The sequence below is a fragment of the Diplotaxodon limnothrissa genome, linkage group LG12 (assembly GCF_057381915.1).
Source record: "Diplotaxodon limnothrissa isolate DT_005_m linkage group LG12, D_limnothrissa_male_GT1.1, whole genome shotgun sequence".
Lineage (NCBI taxonomy): Eukaryota > Metazoa > Chordata > Actinopteri > Cichliformes > Cichlidae > Diplotaxodon > Diplotaxodon limnothrissa.
In genome coordinates, this window is record NC_140607.1 from 4,831,136 (window position 1) to 4,853,017 (window position 21,882).

The 21,882-nt window shown below is 45.1% G+C and overlaps 1 protein-coding gene across 1 annotated transcript; it reads right to left on the reverse strand.

Annotated features, from left to right (window-relative positions):
- Positions 1 to 20,163: 20,163 nt before the first annotated feature.
- Positions 20,164 to 21,513, reverse strand: LOC146620731 (fatty acid synthase-like). The gene is made up of 4 exons (XM_085367828.1): positions 21,394 to 21,513; positions 21,165 to 21,263; positions 20,473 to 20,724; positions 20,164 to 20,345 (listed from the first exon to the last, which is right to left on the reverse strand). Exons 1-4 carry the CDS (start codon positions 21,481 to 21,483, stop codon positions 20,208 to 20,210), a joined length of 579 nt encoding a protein of 192 aa, XP_085223954.1. The 5' UTR covers positions 21,484 to 21,513; the 3' UTR covers positions 20,164 to 20,207.
- Positions 21,514 to 21,882: the final 369 nt, after the last annotated feature.

A 21,882-nucleotide genomic window follows, 5' to 3' on the forward strand; every position in this document is an offset into this window, starting at 1 on the left:
TAGACTGTAAATGTGTCATTATAGGAAGTGTTTGCACTGCTTATGTTTACACGCTACTGTTATCCTAATATCCCAAATGTTAATGGTTAGTGAACCAGTCGACATCCCATCATCTCACAGCTCCATCGATTCCAACTGCAAGTTTTGTTTTTTGTTGCCATATGTTGTTGTTTGCAGAAGTTCATCCCACAACAAAATAACGTGGTTAAAAAATTAATGTAACAAAGTAACAAACACTGACACATTGATTGAATCCTGAATTACATAACATCACTCAAATTGGTGTTTCTGCTCATGCAGACATCAGTAGACAGGCAAACGCGCTGCGACCAGCCTGATGAGCGACTGTGGAGGGAGGGCTGACCCTGCAGCCGTGTTTCTGCACACTAACTACTCGTAACACAAGTTGGAGGCATTTCTTTATTTTGTGATATTTGTTTACTTTTCAGTCATGTGACCACACAGTCATCAGTTACAGTGGCAACCAGCAAATGTTTACGTTGTCAATAAGTTCACAACAAATTAAGTGTTTCATAAACTGTGTTTTAACAATGACACTCGTGTTACTGTAATTTACAGACCAGTTATTTCACTAATTCAGAAGAAAAACTGCTTCTCTTCATGATGGACTGTGTCAAACACACGCTGTTGTTCTGACAGACGCCTGTGACAGAGGCGTCGCTAAGGACCAAATGTGTCTCTTCAGAGGTTAATCAGAGATGTGAATGATCACTGTAACAGTGAGATCATATTTACTGATGTAACCTCTGAGAAACTGTTTCCTTTTAAAGGCTTTGGTCCAGAGATCTAAAACCTCAGCAAATAATCCAAACCTGAGTACAACAGCTGGCCTGAGACCTGTGATTGGGTCAGTGAAGGAAGCTGCTGATTGGAGATGAATGTGCTGAGGAGTCACAGTACGATGGACGTGACAATAAAGGCCTCTGTGTTTTATTGTAACATTTCTGTTATGTTTTGTAGGACTAATAAGGGCCTCAACAGTCGCTCAGTGTTTTCCTTCATTGTAACGAGCCTGTCCCGTTGGATCTATGATTCCTGTGCTTTTGTTGTCGTTACTATTTCTGATCATTTATCTTGTAAATATAGTTTTTGGGTTTTGTTTTTTAGAGGATGGGTCAGTTTATCAGGGACTGAAACACAAATCCTGTTGGCCCAGAAAATTCTTAGTCGCTGTTGGCGCCACCCGACCGTTTAGTTCAGACCATTAAAGTAACGACTGGTTCTATATGACACTTTTCTACATGCAACAAAGGTGGTGATGGAAGGAGGAGAACAAACTTTTTTGTCTGTATTTAATAGCACAATGAAGACCAGACAGCAAAGCAGGGAGGGAGAAATAAAGGGCCTCAGGTCAGAGTTGAACCCGGCCGCAGCATTTACCCCATGACCAGGTGACGTGGTCACCCGCCCGACCCTTACGCACAGCAGTATTTCACTTCAGCTACCAGGAGTATGTGGGTCGAGCATGCAGACTGAACTTTAGCTGCATGTTAGAAAGCCGAGTTTATGAATGAAGGCTAGAACAAATGTCCCGGCTGAAGGAGGAGGGGCTGCAGAGGTGTATAAACACAGGTGGGCGGGGCAGGGCTAGTGTGCAGGATGACTCAGTGACCTACACTGACCCGTGTTGGTGAACATTTTGTTAAAGTTAAATGTTTTCAAGCTGACAAGTAAATTATCCAGCGAGCTAAGTTGAGCTGACCGACGTGCAGTAAGGTTTTCATGCTCTTCACTAACAGCTGATCGCTGAGAATATATCAACAGTAATAATGTCCTGTAATTCCCACGGCTCTGTATGTCACACCTGCGTATGCTTCCCCATCACATTCATCACCTGTTCCTCTGGTGTCTCTGATTGGAGCACGCAGGTGTGTGGAGCAGAGTGAAATCACACACCTAATGCTGTTTTATTCAACCTGGATCTTGGAAGTTTTGATTAACATCAGTGTCAAACATGAACTAACTCTTTGTCCCCTTCAACATTACATGTTGTTTTTTGAAGTAACAGGTTCAGTGATCTTAAAAGGCTGCGGTAACGTGTCGCTGATAAAACACTGAGTCATTTTCAAATTATTCACTTTAGTTCAATTCAGCTTTATTGTTTTATGTGAAAGTCTCCATCCTGTGTCCTTCACTTATCTTTATCCCAGGTGTGAATTGTTCACAGGACTTAAAAGAAGGACGTGTCTGTGGAAAAGGCTCCGGCCAACCTAAACTCCTCCCTCATCAGGACACAGAAGAGCCGCTGAGGCAGCGCCTTGGAGTACGCTGCTGGTCGCGGCACACAGGTGCGCAACAAGATCTCCCGGCCTGCTGGAGGAGGGAAGTCTGGTACTCTGCTGCTTCCCCCAGTTTGCTTCTTGTCAGATCCCAAGTCCTCATCGACGGGCGCCAGAAGGGCAGCCTAAAAGGGCAAAGGTCAAATGTTAGCAAACAGCAACCGATTCTGAAGAAATGTGCTGTGTGATATTCAGAAGTACTGTAACCCGAGTCTCCCACAGAGACCTGATCCAGACTACAGCTCACAAACACAGCTCCTCTACTAACACCTCACTGCAGCTGCACCCTGCTGATCCTGTCTGTGATTAGAAATGATTTCAATAAAGTAAAACAGAGGCTCGTTTTCTATGAGCGTAAACAGGGATCTCTTTTTCAGTCTCAGTGTAACAAACGTGTTTACTGAATAAGTCTTTCAGTAAAAATGTTTTTGTTAATTCAGTAAAATCTGCAAAGATGACTTGTACTGTTGGCAGCAACAAACAGAGACAACAGAGTGTGGGACAGACAGGAAGTCAGGACACGTCTATGTGCTTCACAGTGGGACTAGAACATGAACATTTCTACACACACCACAGGCAGCAACTGTGCAAACCTCCACGTCACCAAAAACACCCTGCAGGTCCCATCAGAGCAACGGCAGAGAAAACAGATGAAAGGTCTGTTAGAGAGAAAAACGCTTCGCTGCTTTCTTACCTGTATGACACCAAAAGGGTTTTGTTTTTTTAATAATAAAGGCTTCATGTTTTACAGTTAAAGGTAAAGCTCATGCAAACATGCAGGCTTATTTGTCTGATCAATGCAAAAGTTCAAACATGTCTCTTTCAAGCCTCATTATCAGCTGAGATCATAGTAAAGACACAGACAGGATCCTGATCCATCTGTTCTTTATATAATTACTGTTTTTACTGTAATGTAGAATATCATGGACATAATACACAGACTGCAGCCTAAATACTGCTAAAAACAGCCCTTTTTATTTTTAAGGTTTCACGTATTAACCTTTTATTATAAAAGTCACCTGATCCTTAGCAGGTGTGTATACAGAAATACACCAGGTCATTATTTAAGCAAAGCGAAGCCAAACTGCTCCTGTGTGACAGATGAAGTCCACCTTTAAACAGCATTTAGATGCTGCTAATGAAACTCGATTAGTGGCAGCACTGGTCTGTGGGCTGGGGACACTGGTGCCACCAGTACAGCGCGCACTTTTCACAGCGCCACCATGTGGACCAAACTGTATTCTGGGTCAAACCTGATGTTTTATCATTTACACTGAACAAAAATATAAACGCAACACTTTTGCTTTTGCTCCTGTTTTCCATGAGCTGAACTCAGAGATATGAAACATTTTCTACAAACACAAAAGACCCGACACTCGCAAGCAATGTTCCCTCTAAGCTGCGCGCGTACACAATTGCGCACTGCTGGCACGGTCTCTGCACAGAAAATCTGCGTTGCGCGCACAAAAAAAAAAAAAAAAAAAAAAAAAAAAAAAATTCACCTGAATTGAAATTAAAATGAAAACTTTAACAATCCTGTTTTGCAGTGTTAGTCAGTGACTGGCTGCTCCCGTATAGGATTAGAACGAGGCCACCTTATCCCGTAGTCCAGCCAATCACGCGATTCACATTCGTATATACGCAGCTAATCAACGTCGCTGTCAGGCTCTGACGCGTCCTTATGCGCCGACACCGGTGTTTTAGCAAAGCGGCTGATGTGGAGTGAAGCCACGTTAATGACAACGTGTACAACCATTGGAGATGTGAGCAGGACCGACGGAACAACTGACGGGAAAAGTGTGGACTTTATACCAGTTTTTAAATTGTGTTGATCGGCCGCGTACAACCAGAGTTATGATAAAAATATCTGCAATGTTTGGTTTTCTTCCTGAATACTGTCGTTGTTTATATTTACTGCGGGAAGAAACGGTGAAAACGCCGTTTTATAAGGAAAACGCTCGAAAGCCTGTGAGCAAAAACAACACCCCACCACCCTTTCCTATTGGTGGAAAAATGTACCATGTGGACCAATCAAAAATTATATGGCAAGGGTTAGTGTTAGGTATTTTAGTACCATGGGAGCATTTACTGGATATTGTTTTATAGTGACATTATACAGGAAAACTCTGTCATTCAACAAGGTTGAAATACCACAGAGATCACTCCCTCAGCTACATTAGTTTCTTAATCTTTTAGACGCCTGTTGAAGGCCAAATGGTTTGTTTCAGATTTCACTAATGAAAGAACTCTTCGTTTTGTGCCTTGAAAATATGTCGCTGAGATAATCACAATTGCAGCTGAACTAATAAACTACACAAAGGATGCTTCTTCACCCAAGGGCAGGAAGACGCTCCCTTATCTTGGTCTGTACTGGTTTAAACTGATAAATCTGCTGTCTCATGAATTTTACCCTCTATATAAACTGTTGTACTTGTGAATAAAGTTGAGTCACTTTGGGAAGACAATCTAAAGCAGTCTCTGTTTTCTTGTTCTCCCAAGCTGCTCCCGAGCTGCTCGTACTAACACGCTGAATGGCATGCTTGAATATTACTTGAGAATATATTTGACTGTGTTACAGACTAAGGTACATTCTCTGCTGATAGACGTCCACGCCTCGGAGGAAGCCGATCCACGGAGTAGGCCCTGGAAACAGTTTCCTTCAGTTAGAAACGGGAGGAAGTTTTAGGAGTGACGGCGGTGCTTGGAGATGTGAGAGATTTGCGACGTTTAGCGCAAATCTTATGTAGTGAGTGTGTAGTGTAGTCAGCAGTTTTGTTGTGTGTGTCAGAACAATGAGGCGACTGCTGAATGTTACAGGTGTTACAGCAGTGATACATCTGCTGTTGTCCTGCAGGTATCAGGCTGTTGTTCTCCTTCATCTCATAGTGGACACAAATTATTTTTTGGAGTGGCACAAATAATTTGTGTGGCATCAGATTTGATGCAGAACAGCTGATTGTTCTGTAAATAGTTTGAAATGTTTAATTAAAAAACGCCTTGGCTACATTTTTAGGTAAACCTGTGAGGTGTGGCATGTCAAGGTGCTGATTAGACAGCATGAATATTGCACAGGTGTGTCTGAGACTGCCCACAATAAAAGGCCACTCTGAAATATGCCGTACATGTGTAGCACAATGACACACATGTTGCAAAACCAGTCAGGATCCGGTTCAGCTCATGGAAACAAAAGTGTTGTGTTTATATTTGTGTTCAGTGTAACAAATACTGAGACGTCTAATAATGTGTGTTGTTCATCTGAGGACGCTGCAGAGAACCAGATTATTTTTATTATCCTGTTTGTCTGTTATGTGAACCTTTAGAGGATGTACCTGAGAGGATGACTGAGTGTGTTTATCGCACTATGTTAAATGTAACTGTGAGCAACACGAGGCTTACTGCTCATGGTTACCTCATCAGTGGTGAAGTCAGCCAGCTTGATGCAAGAAAGAGGAAGAACAAAAGGATGAAAGAGCAACACACAGATGAAAAACAAAAACAGACTTTCTAACCGACAGAGCTGAAATCTGAACATGTCACCAGCTGCAGGAGGCAACGCTCTGAACCACGTCGTTCCTCCTCCAGATGGAGCTTTTACTGCCTATAGTCTCTTGACATACAATGGTTGGATTGTCCTATGATACTGTATCAGCTGAGCCTCAAATTCTTATGATCTCGAGCTTCAGTCTCAGTGAATCCTTAGTTGGCTCAGATGCATCATCTGGTGTTTGAGTGTAACAAGGTGGTTGTAACACAAAAGGTGTGTATGTGTTTGTGTAAACAGGTGAGTGTGGTTTGTAGTGTCCAACTAAAGCAGCGTGTCTAACCAACCACATCTCCAGGGCTGAATCAGGTGACCACGAGCCATCGCTCCACAGCTGCTGAGGGAGCTACAACCCTCATTCAGCCTTTCATAGACATACGGCAATGAACTGTATGAACAATAAACTTTATTCATACACACAAATCCCTTTAGGGTTGTGTCAGCGAGGGCAAACGTGCCACATCAAATACATGGAGCTACAAGCTGTGGTGACCCACTGTCAGTAAGGGAGCTTTATTACACACACACACAGCATCAAATCATAACAACAGTTACCTCAAGCTACTTCTATGTTATAAGGCAAAGACCCTGCAGTTACACAGGGAAACATTAGGTGACCGTCTGTGAGCGACAGTGGGAACCAAAGCCTCTAACAAACATCCATCGATAGATGAGGGGCAGACGGGCTGAATGCAGAGAGGTCTACTAACACATGTTGAGTGAAGAAGAAACACCCAGTGCATTATGGGGAACTTAGACCTATAACTTAGACCTGTGTGCGCCTTAGCATATGCTACTTCCGGCGCATAGCGCTTAGTTTCCGGTGTGATATTCGCTCCTTGTTCACGGTCGGGTTTTTCAACCAAATGGACGAATCAAGTGGCAATTTACATTTTTCGAGATGTCGAATGTATCTGTAGATGATGTTGATCGACTTGTCGATATTTCCCCCCTGCGCCTCAGAGCAAACGAGAGAAAGGATTCAGATTTTATACTTCTCAGTATCTGTAAACAGCGCTCCCTCGTTTATCGCGGGAGTTACGTTCTAAAAATAACCTGCGATTGGTGAAATCTGAAGTAGCCAACTTTATTTTTCACAGTTATTATCAATGTTTTAAGGCTGTAAAACCCGTCACTACACACTTTATACACTCAGACCGACATGAACATTTTCACACGTTTCTCTCCTGTTTAAGCTCTCAAAGCTCAAACCTTCGTAGACAAATAAGTCCAGTATTACAGAAACCAAAGATCAAACCGTGTTTTCAGGTCCAGCACATGAGAACAGAGCAGCTGAGAGATAATTCAACATCAATGAATCATTAATGAATCAATGAATCAGCGATTCTGTACTGCACAGGAGAGACGGCACGGAGGAGATCAACAATAGTCTGAAGCCAATCAGGACGCAGAACACAAAGCGCTGTGCGCAAAAAAAAAAAAAGCATGCAAACTTGCACAAAAAAAAATGTGCGAAACAGCGAGGCCGCGTTATAGCGACAGACCAGACCAGCTGCACAACACAGACACTTCAAACCTGAGGACAAATCTAAGAGAACAGAAAAAGGAAAGGAAACTTAGCTTAGAACCATGCAGCGCTACAGGAGACGGCAGCACTGCAGAGGTGAGGACCGGCACCTGTTTGAAAGAGACAAATGCACACAAACACACACAACAACGAACGAGAAACAAACACAGAGAGAGGAAAAAGTGGTTATACAGAACTTGAGGACATTACCTACATGTAACTATCTAAATAATTATAAATTTGTTGTTGTGTCATCCTCTCAGGTACATCCTCTAAAGGTTCACATAACAGACAAACAGGATAATAAAAATAATCTGGTTCTCTGCAGCGTCCTCAGATGAACAACACACATTATTAGACGTCTCAGTATTTGTTACACTGAACACAAATATAAACACAACACTTTTGTTTCCATGAGCTGAACCGGATCCTGACTGGTTTTGCAACATGTGTGTCATTGTGCTACACATGTACGGCATATTTCAGAGTGGCCTTTTATTGTGGGCAGTCTCAGACACACCTGTGCAATATTCATGCTGTCTAATCAGCACCTTGACATGCCACACCTCACAGGTTTACCTAAAAATGTAGCCAAGGCGTTTTTTAATTAAACATTTCAAACTATTTACAGAACAATCAGCTGTTCTGCATCAAATCTGATGCCACACAAATTATTTGTGCCACTCCAAAAAATAATTTGTGTCCACTATGAGATGAAGGAGAACAACAGCCTGATACCTGCAGGACAACAGCAGATGTATCACTGCTGTAACACCTGTAACATTCAGCAGTCGCCTCATTGTTCTGACACACACAACAAAACTGCTGACTACACTACACACTCACTACATAAGATTTGCGCTAAACGTCGCAAATCTCTCACATCTCCAAGCACCGCCGTCACTCCTAAAACTTCCTCCCGTTTCTAACCCTTGCCATATAATTTTTGATTGGTCCATATGGTACATTTTTCCACCAATAGGAAAGGGTGGTGGGGTGTTGTTTTTGCTCACAGGCTTTCTTATAAAACGGCGTTTTCACCGTTTCTTCCCGCAGTAAATATAAACAACGACAGTATTCAGGAAGAAAACCAAACATTGCAGATATTTTTATCATAACTCTGGTTGTACGCGGCCGATCAACACAATTTAAAAACTGGTATAAAGTCCACACTTTTCCCGTCAGTTGTTCCGTCGGTCCTGCTCACATCTCCAATGGTTGTACACGTTGTCATTAACGTGGCTTCACTCCACATCAGCCGCTTTGCTAAAACACCGGTGTCGGCGCATAAGGACGCGTCAGAGCCTGACAGCGACGTTGATTAGCTGCGTATATACGAATGTGAATCGCGTGATTGGCTGGACTACGGGATAAGGTGGCCTCGTTCTAATCCTATACGGGAGCAGCCAGTCACTGACTAACACTGCAAAACAGGATTGTTAAAGTTTTCATTTTAATTTCAATTCAGGTGAATTTTTTTTTTTTTTTTTGTGCGCGCAACGCAGATTTTCTGTGCAGAGACCGTGCCAGCAGTGCGCAATTGTGTACGCGCGCAGCTTAGAGGGAACATTGCTTGCGAGTGTCGGGTCTTTTGTGTTTGTAGAAAATGTTTCATATCTCTGAGTTCAGCTCATGGAAAACAGGAGCAAAAGCAAAAGTGTTGCGTTTATATTTTTGTTCAGTGTAAATGATAAAACATCAGGTTTGACCCAGAATACAGTTTGGTCCACATGGTGGCGCTGTGAAAAGTGCGCGCTGTACTGGTGGCACCAGTGTCCCCAGCCCACATGTAACCGGTGTGATTCTGCGTTGTGTCTGATAAAAAAGGTAAAAGAAAGAAAGACCTCCAAGTAAATAATTTGCCCACTCCAGCTCCTCTCCCACAGGGGAATTGTAGAAAAAGGGCAGAGGCAAAAGGGGTACACTGTATTTATAGTATTGCACCAAAGAAGAAGAAAAGAATGAGGAGGGGCTCTAACTGATAATGAACACAACTACAGGCTTGGAGGTCCTAAAAGTCAGGTATAAAAGGAGAAGTTTGGGGGTTTAGAACACATTTTGTGTAATTATAACAATGTTATTTATGACTCTGTTACATTCACCCCCCAAGAATTACACAAAATCCTAAAGGGTACACCAAAAAAAAAAATATAAACCCACAATAACAGATACAGTGGCCTCAAACAAATTCACATCGCATATACAATGAATTAGATCAGCAACATAGCTTCCTCCAAGGAGGATAAGAGACCTGAGACCTGCTCGGCGCCTAGCAAGATCCCAGGACTTTCTATAGACAAAATGAGGTGCCATTTACACCACACAAAACAGGCCATAATATCTATGGGCGTCACTATCAGACTGCACAGACTGACAAAATACAATGAACTCTGTGCCTGTATTATTCTTTTCCAAAAACAATAGCAATGAAAAACATACAGAAATAAGCAAATTCACACATCAATAACCGCTGCTTGAACAGGTTCAACACCAAGGAGTGTTTCAAGTTGAGCCATTGATTCAATCAAGCGACGAACTGGTTTAATGATTCTACCAAAACGTGTGGTAAGTCCTTGATCCACGTCCACATTTTTGGGTTCAAGAGAATGAAAAGTGTGGGACGGGAAAGCAGCAGGGGAGCCTGGGGAGGCTCCATCACCAGCCAGCCCACCAAGATCAGAAACACCCATTATGGGAGGGGTCCCATGAACGCCATCTTCGACCGGGTCAGCGGCAGATTGCTGATGGATCCATGATAGTGTGCGGTCATCACACTCGCCAATGCTGGAGACGGAATCCACAGTCCAGGTGGCAGGAGGTACAGCTCCTGTGCCCCCAAAAGATGTCACAGACCCATCCAGGTCAGACTCAGCGGGGCCACTGACAACGCTCACAGCAGGATGTGCAGCATCGTCATTCAGTGTTGTGTCCAAGGGCAAAAAGTTAACTTGAAGGAGCAGGTTGCGATGCACCACACGCTCATGACCTTCTTTGTCTCTGATACGGCAGATGTGAAGAGCAGGATCCAAGTCAACTACCGTGTACACAACAGGTTCCCATTTGTCAGAGAGCTTCCTTTTTCCTCTGACTCCCTTGTTTGCCAACAACACCTGGTCCCCTAGTGAAAGAGGCAGACCCTTCACTTTTCTGTTGTACTGGTCAGACTGGTGTCTCTGCTCCATTGTGCTGTGTTCCTGGGCTCGGAGCATGGCAGAGCGCAGGTCATCCATCAGTGACTTGACATAGGTATCATAGTCACAAATGGTGTCATCATGAAGGACATCCCGAAACATGAGGTCAACTGGCAACCTTGGCACCCTCCCAAACATCAGGTAGAATGGCGCAAAGCCGGTGGTCTCGTGTGCCGTACAGTTATACACAAACGTCATGGACTGTATCATCTGCGGCCATTTCTGCTTACATCTGGGGGGGAGGGACCGTAACATGTTTCCAAGGGTGCGATTAAATCTCTCTGTGGTACCATTACCCATGGGGTGGTATGGTGAAGTGTGGGATTTGGCAACGCCACCCAAAACCAGAAGCTCTGCAAGCAGCTCACTCTCAAAACTAGCTCCCTGGTCAGAGTGAATGCGCTGAGGGAAGCCATACACACAGAAGAATCCATCCCAGAGCTTTTTAGCGACTCTCTTAGCTGTCTGATCCTGGCATTGGAATGCATGTGCTAATTTTGTGAAGTGGTCAGTAATCACAAGGACATCCACAGACTTGTTGTTGCTGTCCTCAGCTGACCAGAAGTCAATGCACACAAGTTCCAGTGGAGCACAGGTCTTAATGCTTTCCAACGGGGCCCTAGCTGCTGGCTCTGGGGTCTTGCTGAGAACACACCTGCGGCAATTTCTCACATGACCGCGCACATCCTTCTCCATATCATACCAGAAAAAACGCTGACGAGCCAAGGAGAGTGTGCGAGGTTGACCTTGATGACCAGCATTGTCGTGTATGCCAGACAGCACCACTTGTTTTAGGGAGTCAGGTACCACAAACTGGAATCTCTTGTGTTTGGTCAGTGGGTCCCTCACGACTCTGTAGAGGACACCATTGAGGAATGTGAGCTTATCCCATTGTTTCAGGAGCCGCAACGTATGTTGGTTCTCATGACAGCGCTCACGTCTGGAGGGTCTGCGCTTACGCTCAACATAGCGGGCTACTCTGGAGATCACAGGATCCCCTGTTTGATGAGACAGGAGATCAGCACGGAACAGCGCATGAGTAACATCACAGTCAGGTGGACTGATGGAGGTTAGGTGACCAGCGAGGGATGTTGCACGCTGGCGAGAAGCAGACTCCCACTCACAGAGCGAAGACATGAGAGAAGACACGTCATCAGTTGACAGAGACACATCAAGCACAGCAGAGGGTGGAGCACTGCGTATCGATTGAGGTTGACAGGTCAAACGGAAGGCATCTTGGACACTGGCATCTTTCACACCACTGACTTGCTCTAGCAGCTCAAAGTAGGGCTCCGACAGGAGCCGCTGGGCCAACGGCCTCACAAACGGTTCCCTGCTCAGGGTGTCTGCCACAATGTTCAGCTTTCCAGGAACATATTTGATCTCAAAGCAGTATGGTGCAAGCTTAGAGACCCAACGCTGTTCACAGGCATCCAGCTTTGGCTTAGTCAGAATGTATGTGAGAGGATTGTTATCAGTCCAGACAGTGAACCGATGACCCTTGAGCCAGTGGCTGAACTTATCGCACACAGCCCACTTCAGAGCCAAAAATTCGAGCCGGTGTGCTGGGTATTTGGCCTGACTGCGGCTGAGAGACTTACTAGCAAAGGCTATAGGTCTTGCTCTCTCCTCACCAGCTGGCACCTGGGATAAGACAGCACCCAGCCCATCCATGGAAGCGTCAGTTGAAAGGATGAATGGCCTCTCAAAATCAGGATGTGCCAGCACCGCACAGCTGAGGAGTGCACCTTTGAGTCCCTCAAATGCTTTCTCACAAGCAGGAGTCCAATCTTGAGGGGTGAGCTTGCGAAAAGTTCCAGGTTTCCGACTCCCATGGCAGCCTTTAGTCCTCTTCTGACCGGCAGTTAGAGCAAAGAGTGGCTTCGCAATACGAGAGCACCCTGGAATAAAATGCTGGTAAAACATCACCATGCCAAGGAAGGATCTCACTTTCCTCTGAGAAGGGGTGCAACCGTCACCATCCATAAGGTCAGTCTTCTGAAAATTGGCGATAACCCTCACTTTATCCTGATCAACCGAGACACCACCAGCATCCACGACATGACCCAAAAACCTCACAGAGCGTCTGAGAAAGTGACATTTTTTCTGCGCCAGCTTCAGATTGCTGGTCCTCAGGCGAGAGAAAACAATCTCAAGACGTCTTAGGGCCTCCTCTTCTGAAGGCGCAAACACCAGCAGGTCATCAAGATAACACAGGAGGCTGGAAAAGTTCAAATCACCAAAGATGCTGAGCATCATCCGCATGAAAGATGCTGGGCTGTTGCATAGACCCTGGGGAAGTCTGTTGTACTCATACAGGCCAAGAGGTGTAGTGAAAGCAGTGTACCGTCTGTCAGACTCATGGAGGGGAACGTTGTAGAACCCAGATGTGAGGTCCATGGTGCTGAAGAAAGCATTCCCACCAAGGGCAGCAAGACAGTCAGCCTGATGGGGCAGTGGGTGAGCATCCTTAATGGTTTTGGCATTGAGCCAGCGGAAGTCAGTGCATATCCTCAAGTCACCTGACTTCTTCCAAACCATTACCAGTGGCGAGGCGTATTCGCTGGTGGACTTACTGATGATGCCTTTCATCTCCATGTCTGACAGCACCTCTCGCAACTTGTGATAGTGAGCCGGGGGTACTCTGCGATAGGGAAGCCTGAAAGGGCGGTCGTCAGTGAGGTGGATACGATGGACAAAGTCTTTCACCTCACCACAGTCCAGTTTGTCTCTAGAGAACACATCTTGGTAAGTCAACACAAGCTCCACCAATTTCCTCTTCCACCCATCTGACACTTCACAGCCCTCAATATCAATGTCAGCCAACCCAGCATCTTTGAGTAGCTGTGCAGAGTCAGGCACAGAGTCTGATGAGGGGGGAAAACTGGTATGCTGGTCAGTCAGAGTCTCGCAGAGACCTTGAGTGATGGGCAGGTCCTCCACAGCAATACAAGGAAAGACATCCGCAATCTTAGCATTGTGACGAAGTGTCACAGGGCTCTCTGTTGGGTTAAGGACTTTCATAGGGACCCAACGATCTCCCCACATGGGTGTTATAATGCGCCCCACCATTATGTTCTTTGGAGTGGAACGGGCTGACGTGGGTTCCACAACGACAGTACTTCCTGGAGACACGAGGGCAGAAGGTGGCAGCTTTCCCCAAACTACATATTCTTTTTGTGGCAGGAGAGTGATACTCTTCCGCAACCTGACTGTACCTACTTTATCTGGCAACACAGGAGCAGACCACCGTGAGATACAGCTCAGCAACTGCAGGAAGTCTTCACAATCAGTGCCAGTGTAATTGGAGTTAATAAGCTCCCAGTACTTTGTATCAGCCTTCATCTTCTGAATGATGGGCCGGATCACATTGCTCCCCACGATGAGCTCATCTTTTTGCCCAGGAACCACAAATGTTGGTACAAGAAACCTAGTCCCATATACTTCAATGTCCAAATCATAGATGCATTTCGGTTGTGTGAGAAGGCCACCGCAACCAACCAGCACCACATTTTCAGGGATATGCTGCGGAATCAGAGCAACACCAGCGGCTCTTAGCTTGCTATCAGCCTCTTCACTTAGTGTGCATGACATACTTCCTGAATCAAGCATGCTTGTCAGGGAACACCGGCCACTGACCGACACTGGAGTGTAAAACAACTCACTAGCCCTGCCAACTCTTTGTGAACCCATAATAACAGTCTTCTCATCAGAGAGGCTACTACAGCAGTTAACATATATGGCTTCTGGGTCTGTTGCATTTCTGAGGGTTTCATCAACACTGCCCATGCTACCCCTCTCGTTACATGGGCTGGCTAGTTTAAAGCAGCATCGGTGGGAGGAGGGACTGAAACGCTTGGTTTCTGGTGCAACTGTGGGCATTCACGCCTCATGTGTCCAGGGTCAAAGCAGCTGTGGCATAGCTTGTACAGCCTACAATGCACATGGGTTGTGTGTTCATGTGAGCCACACACTCTGCACGAAGCACGATGAGCATTGCGGTGCCCATGGGAATGACCTGTGGGTTGTGGGCACCTAGGACCAGTGGCTAGTGATGCAGTGCACATGGACAGAACCTTGTCAAACAGTGCTACCATCTGTTGAACACCTGGCTCAGCTGGAGGAGGGCCAGAAACTGGCAAAGATGGGGGCATGACATGTAGAGTCAAAGGAGGACAAGCAGAGGGCTGCTGCACACTTACCATGCCATCAGAAGAGAGAGGCTGACATGTGGCTGCAGAGGGAACAGAGGGCATAGGATACGAGGCTGGCTCATGTGTTACTGGGACTGCTTGAGCACCGCTGGAGTGGGGCTGGCTGTTAACAGCGACAGGGCTCTGATGCGGGATGGACAGACTTGCTGTATTATGAGACAAAACACTAGACTGTCTCATTTTCCTCACATAGTTGTCCAGACGGCTCTGAACCTCAGCTGCAGTCCACTCCTCAGGGGCCTTCAGTTGAAAAGACAACGTAAGACTGTGGTCAGGACAGTGATTAATGAACATCGAAACAACCTCACTACTGGGGTCCTCTACCATCTTGCCGCGCCTGCGGAGACACTCATCAGCAGCATCAATAGACTTGTTCAACCGGATCCAGTAATCCATGGCGTTCTCACCTGGACGTGGCACAGTACTGTAGAAATCTTTCATGGGCAGGCTGGAATATGTCAAGTCGCTGAAGTTAGACCTCAGTATGTCAAACACAGCAGTAATAGGATCATTCCGATTCAACTCAGGGCGGCAACGAAGTGACACCTTGACCACATCTCTGGCTTTGCCAGTTAGTCTAGACATTAATATGGCAAACATTTCTTCATCTGTGTCACAGCTGATTCTGTGCAGATAACATCTCATCATGTCCTCCCATTCACCGATGGGAAATAGATCTGTGTTGTCACCCTTGAAGTATGGTGGAGCTTTGGTGTCTGACTGAACAACAACCTTCAGCTGGGACTGGTCATTGCAGCTCGAGGGCACATTCTGGGGAGACTGTGGCTGGGTGGGGGCTGGCTGGTGCATAGAGTTAAGAGAGGATGTGATATTTTCCCCAATTTGCTTTGCTAAGTCAGTGATCAAGCTGCTCAACATGTCACTAGTGACAGCCTGGGTGTGTGTTTGGCGTTCGCAAGCAGCTGGTGTGGAGCTAGCTGCTGGCATTAATGGTGAGTGCATCACTGGCTGGTCTACAGTGTGGGCACCAATACCCGGGACTACTGGCCTACCCCTCCCAAAAAACTTTGGAGCAATCTGATGACCCCTCCCCAAACCAAAGGTCATATTACTCCCCGCAGAGAACAGATCAGGCAAAGCGCTATCCACAGTTTCCTCACTTAACATGTTGGCCCAAGTGAGATATCACTGTTCAACAGCAAAAAAAACGAGCCTAACCCCCACACACAATTATGCAAAACTTCACAAAACAATGAAATGTGGGGAGAAGAAAAAAAAACATCAAAGAATCAAAACACCATAGAAAATAAAATGTTGTTTTCTCCTCTCAATTAAAACAGGCTGTAAAAGCCAATATCAATAGAGAAAAAAAAATTACAATCCGTGCCTGTATAATTTGAGGCAACAATATGAAACAGTGACAGAAATGATCACCTACGTATTTGCCCTTTAAGTTCACACGTGACAGAGATGCCTGCAAGCCAAATTACGGGGCATCGATCACACATGCGATATAAAAACCTGTGAGTCAAAGCGCAGGGCACAGGATTCTGGCACACAGCTGCAGAGAGGAGGCGGGAAAACAGCGGCAGCAGAAGGAGGAGGGGTGGATCGCGGATTGGCGATGTGACGGGTCAGCGGCACCAAGTGTAACCGGTGTGATTCTGCGTTGTGTCTGATAAAAAAGGTAAAAGAAAGAAAGACCTCCAAGTAAATAATTTGCCCACTCCAGCTCCTCTCCCACAGGGGAATTGTAGAAAAAGGGCAGAGGCAAAAGGGGTACACTGTATTTATAGTATTGCACCAAAGAAGAAGAAAAGAATGAGGAGGGGCTCTAACTGATAATGAACACAACTACAGGCTTGGAGGTCCTAAAAGTCAGGTATAAAAGGAGAAGTTTGGGGGTTTAGAACACATTTTGTGTAATTATAACAATGTTATTTATGACTCTGTTACACACAGACCAGTGCTGCCACTAATCGAGTTTCATTAGCAGCATCTAAATGCTGTTTAAATTTGGACTTCATCTGTCACACAGGAGCAGTTTGGCTTCGCTTTGCTTAAATAATGACCTGGTGTATTTCTGTATACACACCTGCTAAGGATCAGGTGACTTTTATAATAAAAAGTTAATACGTAAAACCTTAAAAATAAAAAGGGCTGTTTTTAGCAGTATTTAGGCTGCAGTCTGTGTATTATGTCCATGATATTCTACATTACAGTAAAAACAGTAATTATATAAAGAACAGATGGATCAGGATCCTGTCTGTGTCTTTACTATGATCTCAGCTGATAATGAGGCTTGAAAGAGACATGTTTGAACTTTTGCATTGATCAGACAAATAAGCCTGCATGTTTGCATGAGCTTTACCTTTAACTGTAAAACATGAAGCCTTTATTATTAAAAAAACAAAACCCTTTTGGTGTCATACAGGTAAGAAAGCAGCGAAGCGTTTTTCTCTCTAACAGACCTTTCATCTGTTTTCTCTGCCGTTGCTCTGATGGGACCTGCAGGGTGTTTTTGGTGACGTGGAGGTTTGCACAGTTGCTGCCTGTGGTGTGTGTAGAAATGTTCATGTTCTAGTCCCACTGTGAAGCACATAGACGTGTCCTGACTTCCTGTCTGTCCCACACTCTGTTGTCTCTGTTTGTTGCTGCCAACAGTACAAGTCATCTTTGCAGATTTTACTGAATTAACAAAAACATTTTTACTGAAAGACTTATTCAGTAAACACGTTTGTTACACTGAGACTGAAAAAGAGATCCCTGTTTACGCTCATAGAAAACGAGCCTCTGTTTTACTTTATTGAAATCATTTCTAATCACAGACAGGATCAGCAGGGTGCAGCTGCAGTGAGGTGTTAGTAGAGGAGCTGTGTTTGTGAGCTGTAGTCTGGATCAGGTCTCTGTGGGAGACTCGGGTTACAGTACTTCTGAATATCACACAGCACATTTCTTCAGAATCGGTTGCTGTTTGCTAACATTTGACCTTTGCCCTTTTAGGCTGCCCTTCTGGCGCCCGTCGATGAGGACTTGGGATCTGACAAGAAGCAAACTGGGGGAAGCAGCAGAGTACCAGACTTCCCTCCTCCAGCAGGCCGGGAGATCTTGTTGCGCACCTGTGTGCCGCGACCAGCAGCGTACTCCAAGGCGCTGCCTCAGCGGCTCTTCTGTGTCCTGATGAGGGAGGAGTTTAGGTTGGCCGGAGCCTTTTCCACAGACACGTCCTTCTTTTAAGTCCTGTGAACAATTCACACCTGGGATAAAGATAAGTGAAGGACACAGGATGGAGACTTTCACATAAAACAATAAAGCTGAATTGAACTAAAGTGAATAATTTGAAAATGACTCAGTGTTTTATCAGCGACACGTTACCGCAGCCTTTTAAGATCACTGAACCTGTTACTTCAAAAAACAACATGTAATGTTGAAGGGGACAAAGAGTTAGTTCATGTTTGACACTGATGTTAATCAAAACTTCCAAGATCCAGGTTGAATAAAACAGCATTAGGTGTGTGATTTCACTCTGCTCCACACACCTGCGTGCTCCAATCAGAGACACCAGAGGAACAGGTGATGAATGTGATGGGGAAGCATACGCAGGTGTGACATACAGAGCCGTGGGAATTACAGGACATTATTACTGTTGATATATTCTCAGCGATCAGCTGTTAGTGAAGAGCATGAAAACCTTACTGCACGTCGGTCAGCTCAACTTAGCTCGCTGGATAATTTACTTGTCAGCTTGAAAACATTTAACTTTAACAAAATGTTCACCAACACGGGTCAGTGTAGGTCACTGAGTCATCCTGCACACTAGCCCTGCCCCGCCCACCTGTGTTTATACACCTCTGCAGCCCCTCCTCCTTCAGCCGGGACATTTGTTCTAGCCTTCATTCATAAACTCGGCTTTCTAACATGCAGCTAAAGTTCAGTCTGCATGCTCGACCCACATACTCCTGGTAGCTGAAGTGAAATACTGCTGTGCGTAAGGGTCGGGCGGGTGACCACGTCACCTGGTCATGGGGTAAATGCTGCGGCCGGGTTCAACTCTGACCTGAGGCCCTTTATTTCTCCCTCCCTGCTTTGCTGTCTGGTCTTTATTGTGCTATTAAATACAGACAAAAAAGTTTGTTCTCCTCCTTCCATCACCACCTTTGTTGCATGTAGAAAAGTGTCATATAGAACCAGTCGTTACTTTAATGGTCTGAACTAAACGGTCGGGTGGCGCCAACAGCGACTAAGAATTTTCTGGGCCAACAGGATTTGTGTTTCAGTCCCTGATAAACTGACCCATCCTCTAAAAAACAAAACCCAAAAACTATATTTACAAGATAAATGATCAGAAATAGTAACGACAACAAAAGCACAGGAATCATAGATCCAACGGGACAGGCTCGTTACAATGAAGGAAAACACTGAGCGACTGTTGAGGCCCTTATTAGTCCTACAAAACATAACAGAAATGTTACAATAAAACACAGAGGCCTTTATTGTCACGTCCATCGTACTGTGACTCCTCAGCACATTCATCTCCAATCAGCAGCTTCCTTCACTGACCCAATCACAGGTCTCAGGCCAGCTGTTGTACTCAGGTTTGGATTATTTGCTGAGGTTTTAGATCTCTGGACCAAAGCCTTTAAAAGGAAACAGTTTCTCAGAGGTTACATCAGTAAATATGATCTCACTGTTACAGTGATCATTCACATCTCTGATTAACCTCTGAAGAGACACATTTGGTCCTTAGCGACGCCTCTGTCACAGGCGTCTGTCAGAACAACAGCGTGTGTTTGACACAGTCCATCATGAAGAGAAGCAGTTTTTCTTCTGAATTAGTGAAATAACTGGTCTGTAAATTACAGTAACACGAGTGTCATTGTTAAAACACAGTTTATGAAACACTTAATTTGTTGTGAACTTATTGACAACGTAAACATTTGCTGGTTGCCACTGTAACTGATGACTGTGTGGTCACATGACTGAAAAGTAAACAAATATCACAAAATAAAGAAATGCCTCCAACTTGTGTTACGAGTAGTTAGTGTGCAGAAACACGGCTGCAGGGTCAGCCCTCCCTCCACAGTCGCTCATCAGGCTGGTCGCAGCGCGTTTGCCTGTCTACTGATGTCTGCATGAGCAGAAACACCAATTTGAGTGATGTTATGTAATTCAGGATTCAATCAATGTGTCAGTGTTTGTTACTTTGTTACATTAATTTTTTAACCACGTTATTTTGTTGTGGGATGAACTTCTGCAAACAACAACATATGGCAACAAAAAACAAAACTTGCAGTTGGAATCGATGGAGCTGTGAGATGATGGGATGTCGACTGGTTCACTAACCATTAACATTTGGGATATTAGGATAACAGTAGCGTGTAAACATAAGCAGTGCAAACACTTCCTATAATGACACATTTACAGTCTAGTTTGGGGAAAGCTGAGGAATTAGGGTGAAGAGACGGTGGATGTTTAACCCTCCCTTGGTTTGACAGCTCGCTCAGCCAGCGAGTTATGAATGATGTTCTTGATAGACTCCGCCCCCGCGCCTTCTAGGAAAGTGTGGTGATCTCCCTTGATGACGTGGACCGACACCTCGCCATCACAGACCTGAAGAAAGACGCAGTACACAGTTTGAACATTGGAAGGCTCAGACAGAGTTTATAGAAACACACACAAGCGCACACACGCACAGTGAAGATAAGTACTACAGACTGATGTAAATGTGCATCGGTACCTCGCTGAGCTTATAGTCAGCTCCCAGGTTTTGCTCATATTCGCTGCTGGTTTCGGCGCGCAGCAGCTTCACGCTGCCGTGGTATTTTGCAGTAGGTACATATGCATCAGCAGCCTTTAGCTTGTAGTAGAAGGCGGAGGCTGCAAAGTGCAGTGAGTCTCGGTCGATGTCCTTGTGAGCGGAGGTGATTAGGTCCACGGCCACACTGACGCGTGCATTCAGGTCTGACAGCGGGAGCAGAGTCTCCAAAAGCTGTAGGATGTAACCATGGAGACGACTGTAAGTTCATAGCAAACGTTACCGCGTGCTCGCGGAGATATTGTTGTTTTCAGAAAAGTAAGTGACACATAATTAATGAACATCACAGATCTTATGTATATGAAAATGCAAAATGAAGATGTTTTGATATTCAGGAGTTACAAATGTCAGCTTTCAGTGAGAAACTGTACGAAGGTTTGATTTAACCGCATGTTTTACTTTAGTCTCCATAACAGCTCCAAACATCACATCATTGTTGAGTCAAACCTGCACCACACACAGACTGTGCTGGAACAGCAGCTCCAGACTGTGTTACAGTCACCATCTTTACCTTACAGGCGCCGTGAGGCAAAAGCTCAGGTTGTGTGGCCTTTAACGCTGATGCCACATAAAGGAATACTTGTGTGTGAACCTGTGGGTCAGAGACAGTATACCTTGTTGTATTCAATGCCAGTGAACTGCTGGATGAAGGCACACAAGGCTTCAGTCTCAGCCTCAGACTCGTTGCCGGGTGTTAGCTTGGCTCTGTAGCTCTGCAAATCAAAAACACAGTTAAACCTGTTCACATGCAGATCATGTGACCAGAGCTCATCCTTCAAAACCAACATCACACACGCTATACAGCATATACATGAAATAAAGATGCGCGAGTGTTTCTCTGACCTGTGTGTACGCTGCCACATATGAATGTGAGCCATCAAAGAGAAACAGGAACTCCACAGGCTGATTCTGGGTCTGCAGCTGAGAGCACATTTCAAATGCTACACAGGCACCAGAAGAATATCCAGCGACTCTGTACGGGCCGTCCGGCTGCACCTGCCTGACGCAGCTCACGTAGTAGGCAGCCAGGGACTCAATGCTATCCAGAGGAGCAGCTGCAAAGGAAACACATGAGGGGAGTTAGTTTGGCTGCACAGTGACATAAACAGCTGATGCACAACATGTGAGTGACAAAGGTCTGAGAACAGAACCACAAACTTTTAAACTGTGAAACAAAGAAAACATGAAATCACATCAGGTCTTTGGTTTTCCTCAGGCCATTATGGAGGGAGCTGTATATGTACAAGTGTTTGTAGTTTCACCTTTGAACAGTCAGACTTTCAGCTTTAACACATTTTGCTGTTTAACAGTTACACACGTTTTGATACACAT

Bases quoted from the DNA above. Each gene is read 5' to 3' on its own strand.
- LOC146620731 (XM_085367828.1), bottom strand. From the start codon at position 21,483: ATGTGCTCTCAGCTGCAGACCCAGAATCAGCCTGTGGAGTTCCTGTTT. The intron at 21,264-21,393 runs GTCAGAGAAACA...TTTGATTTGCAG, and splicing joins ATGTGGCAGCGTACACACAG to AGCTACAGAGCCAAGCTAAC. The intron at 20,725-21,164 runs GTATACTGTCTC...TACATCCTACAG, and splicing joins CTGGCATTGAATACAACAAG to CTTTTGGAGACTCTGCTCCC.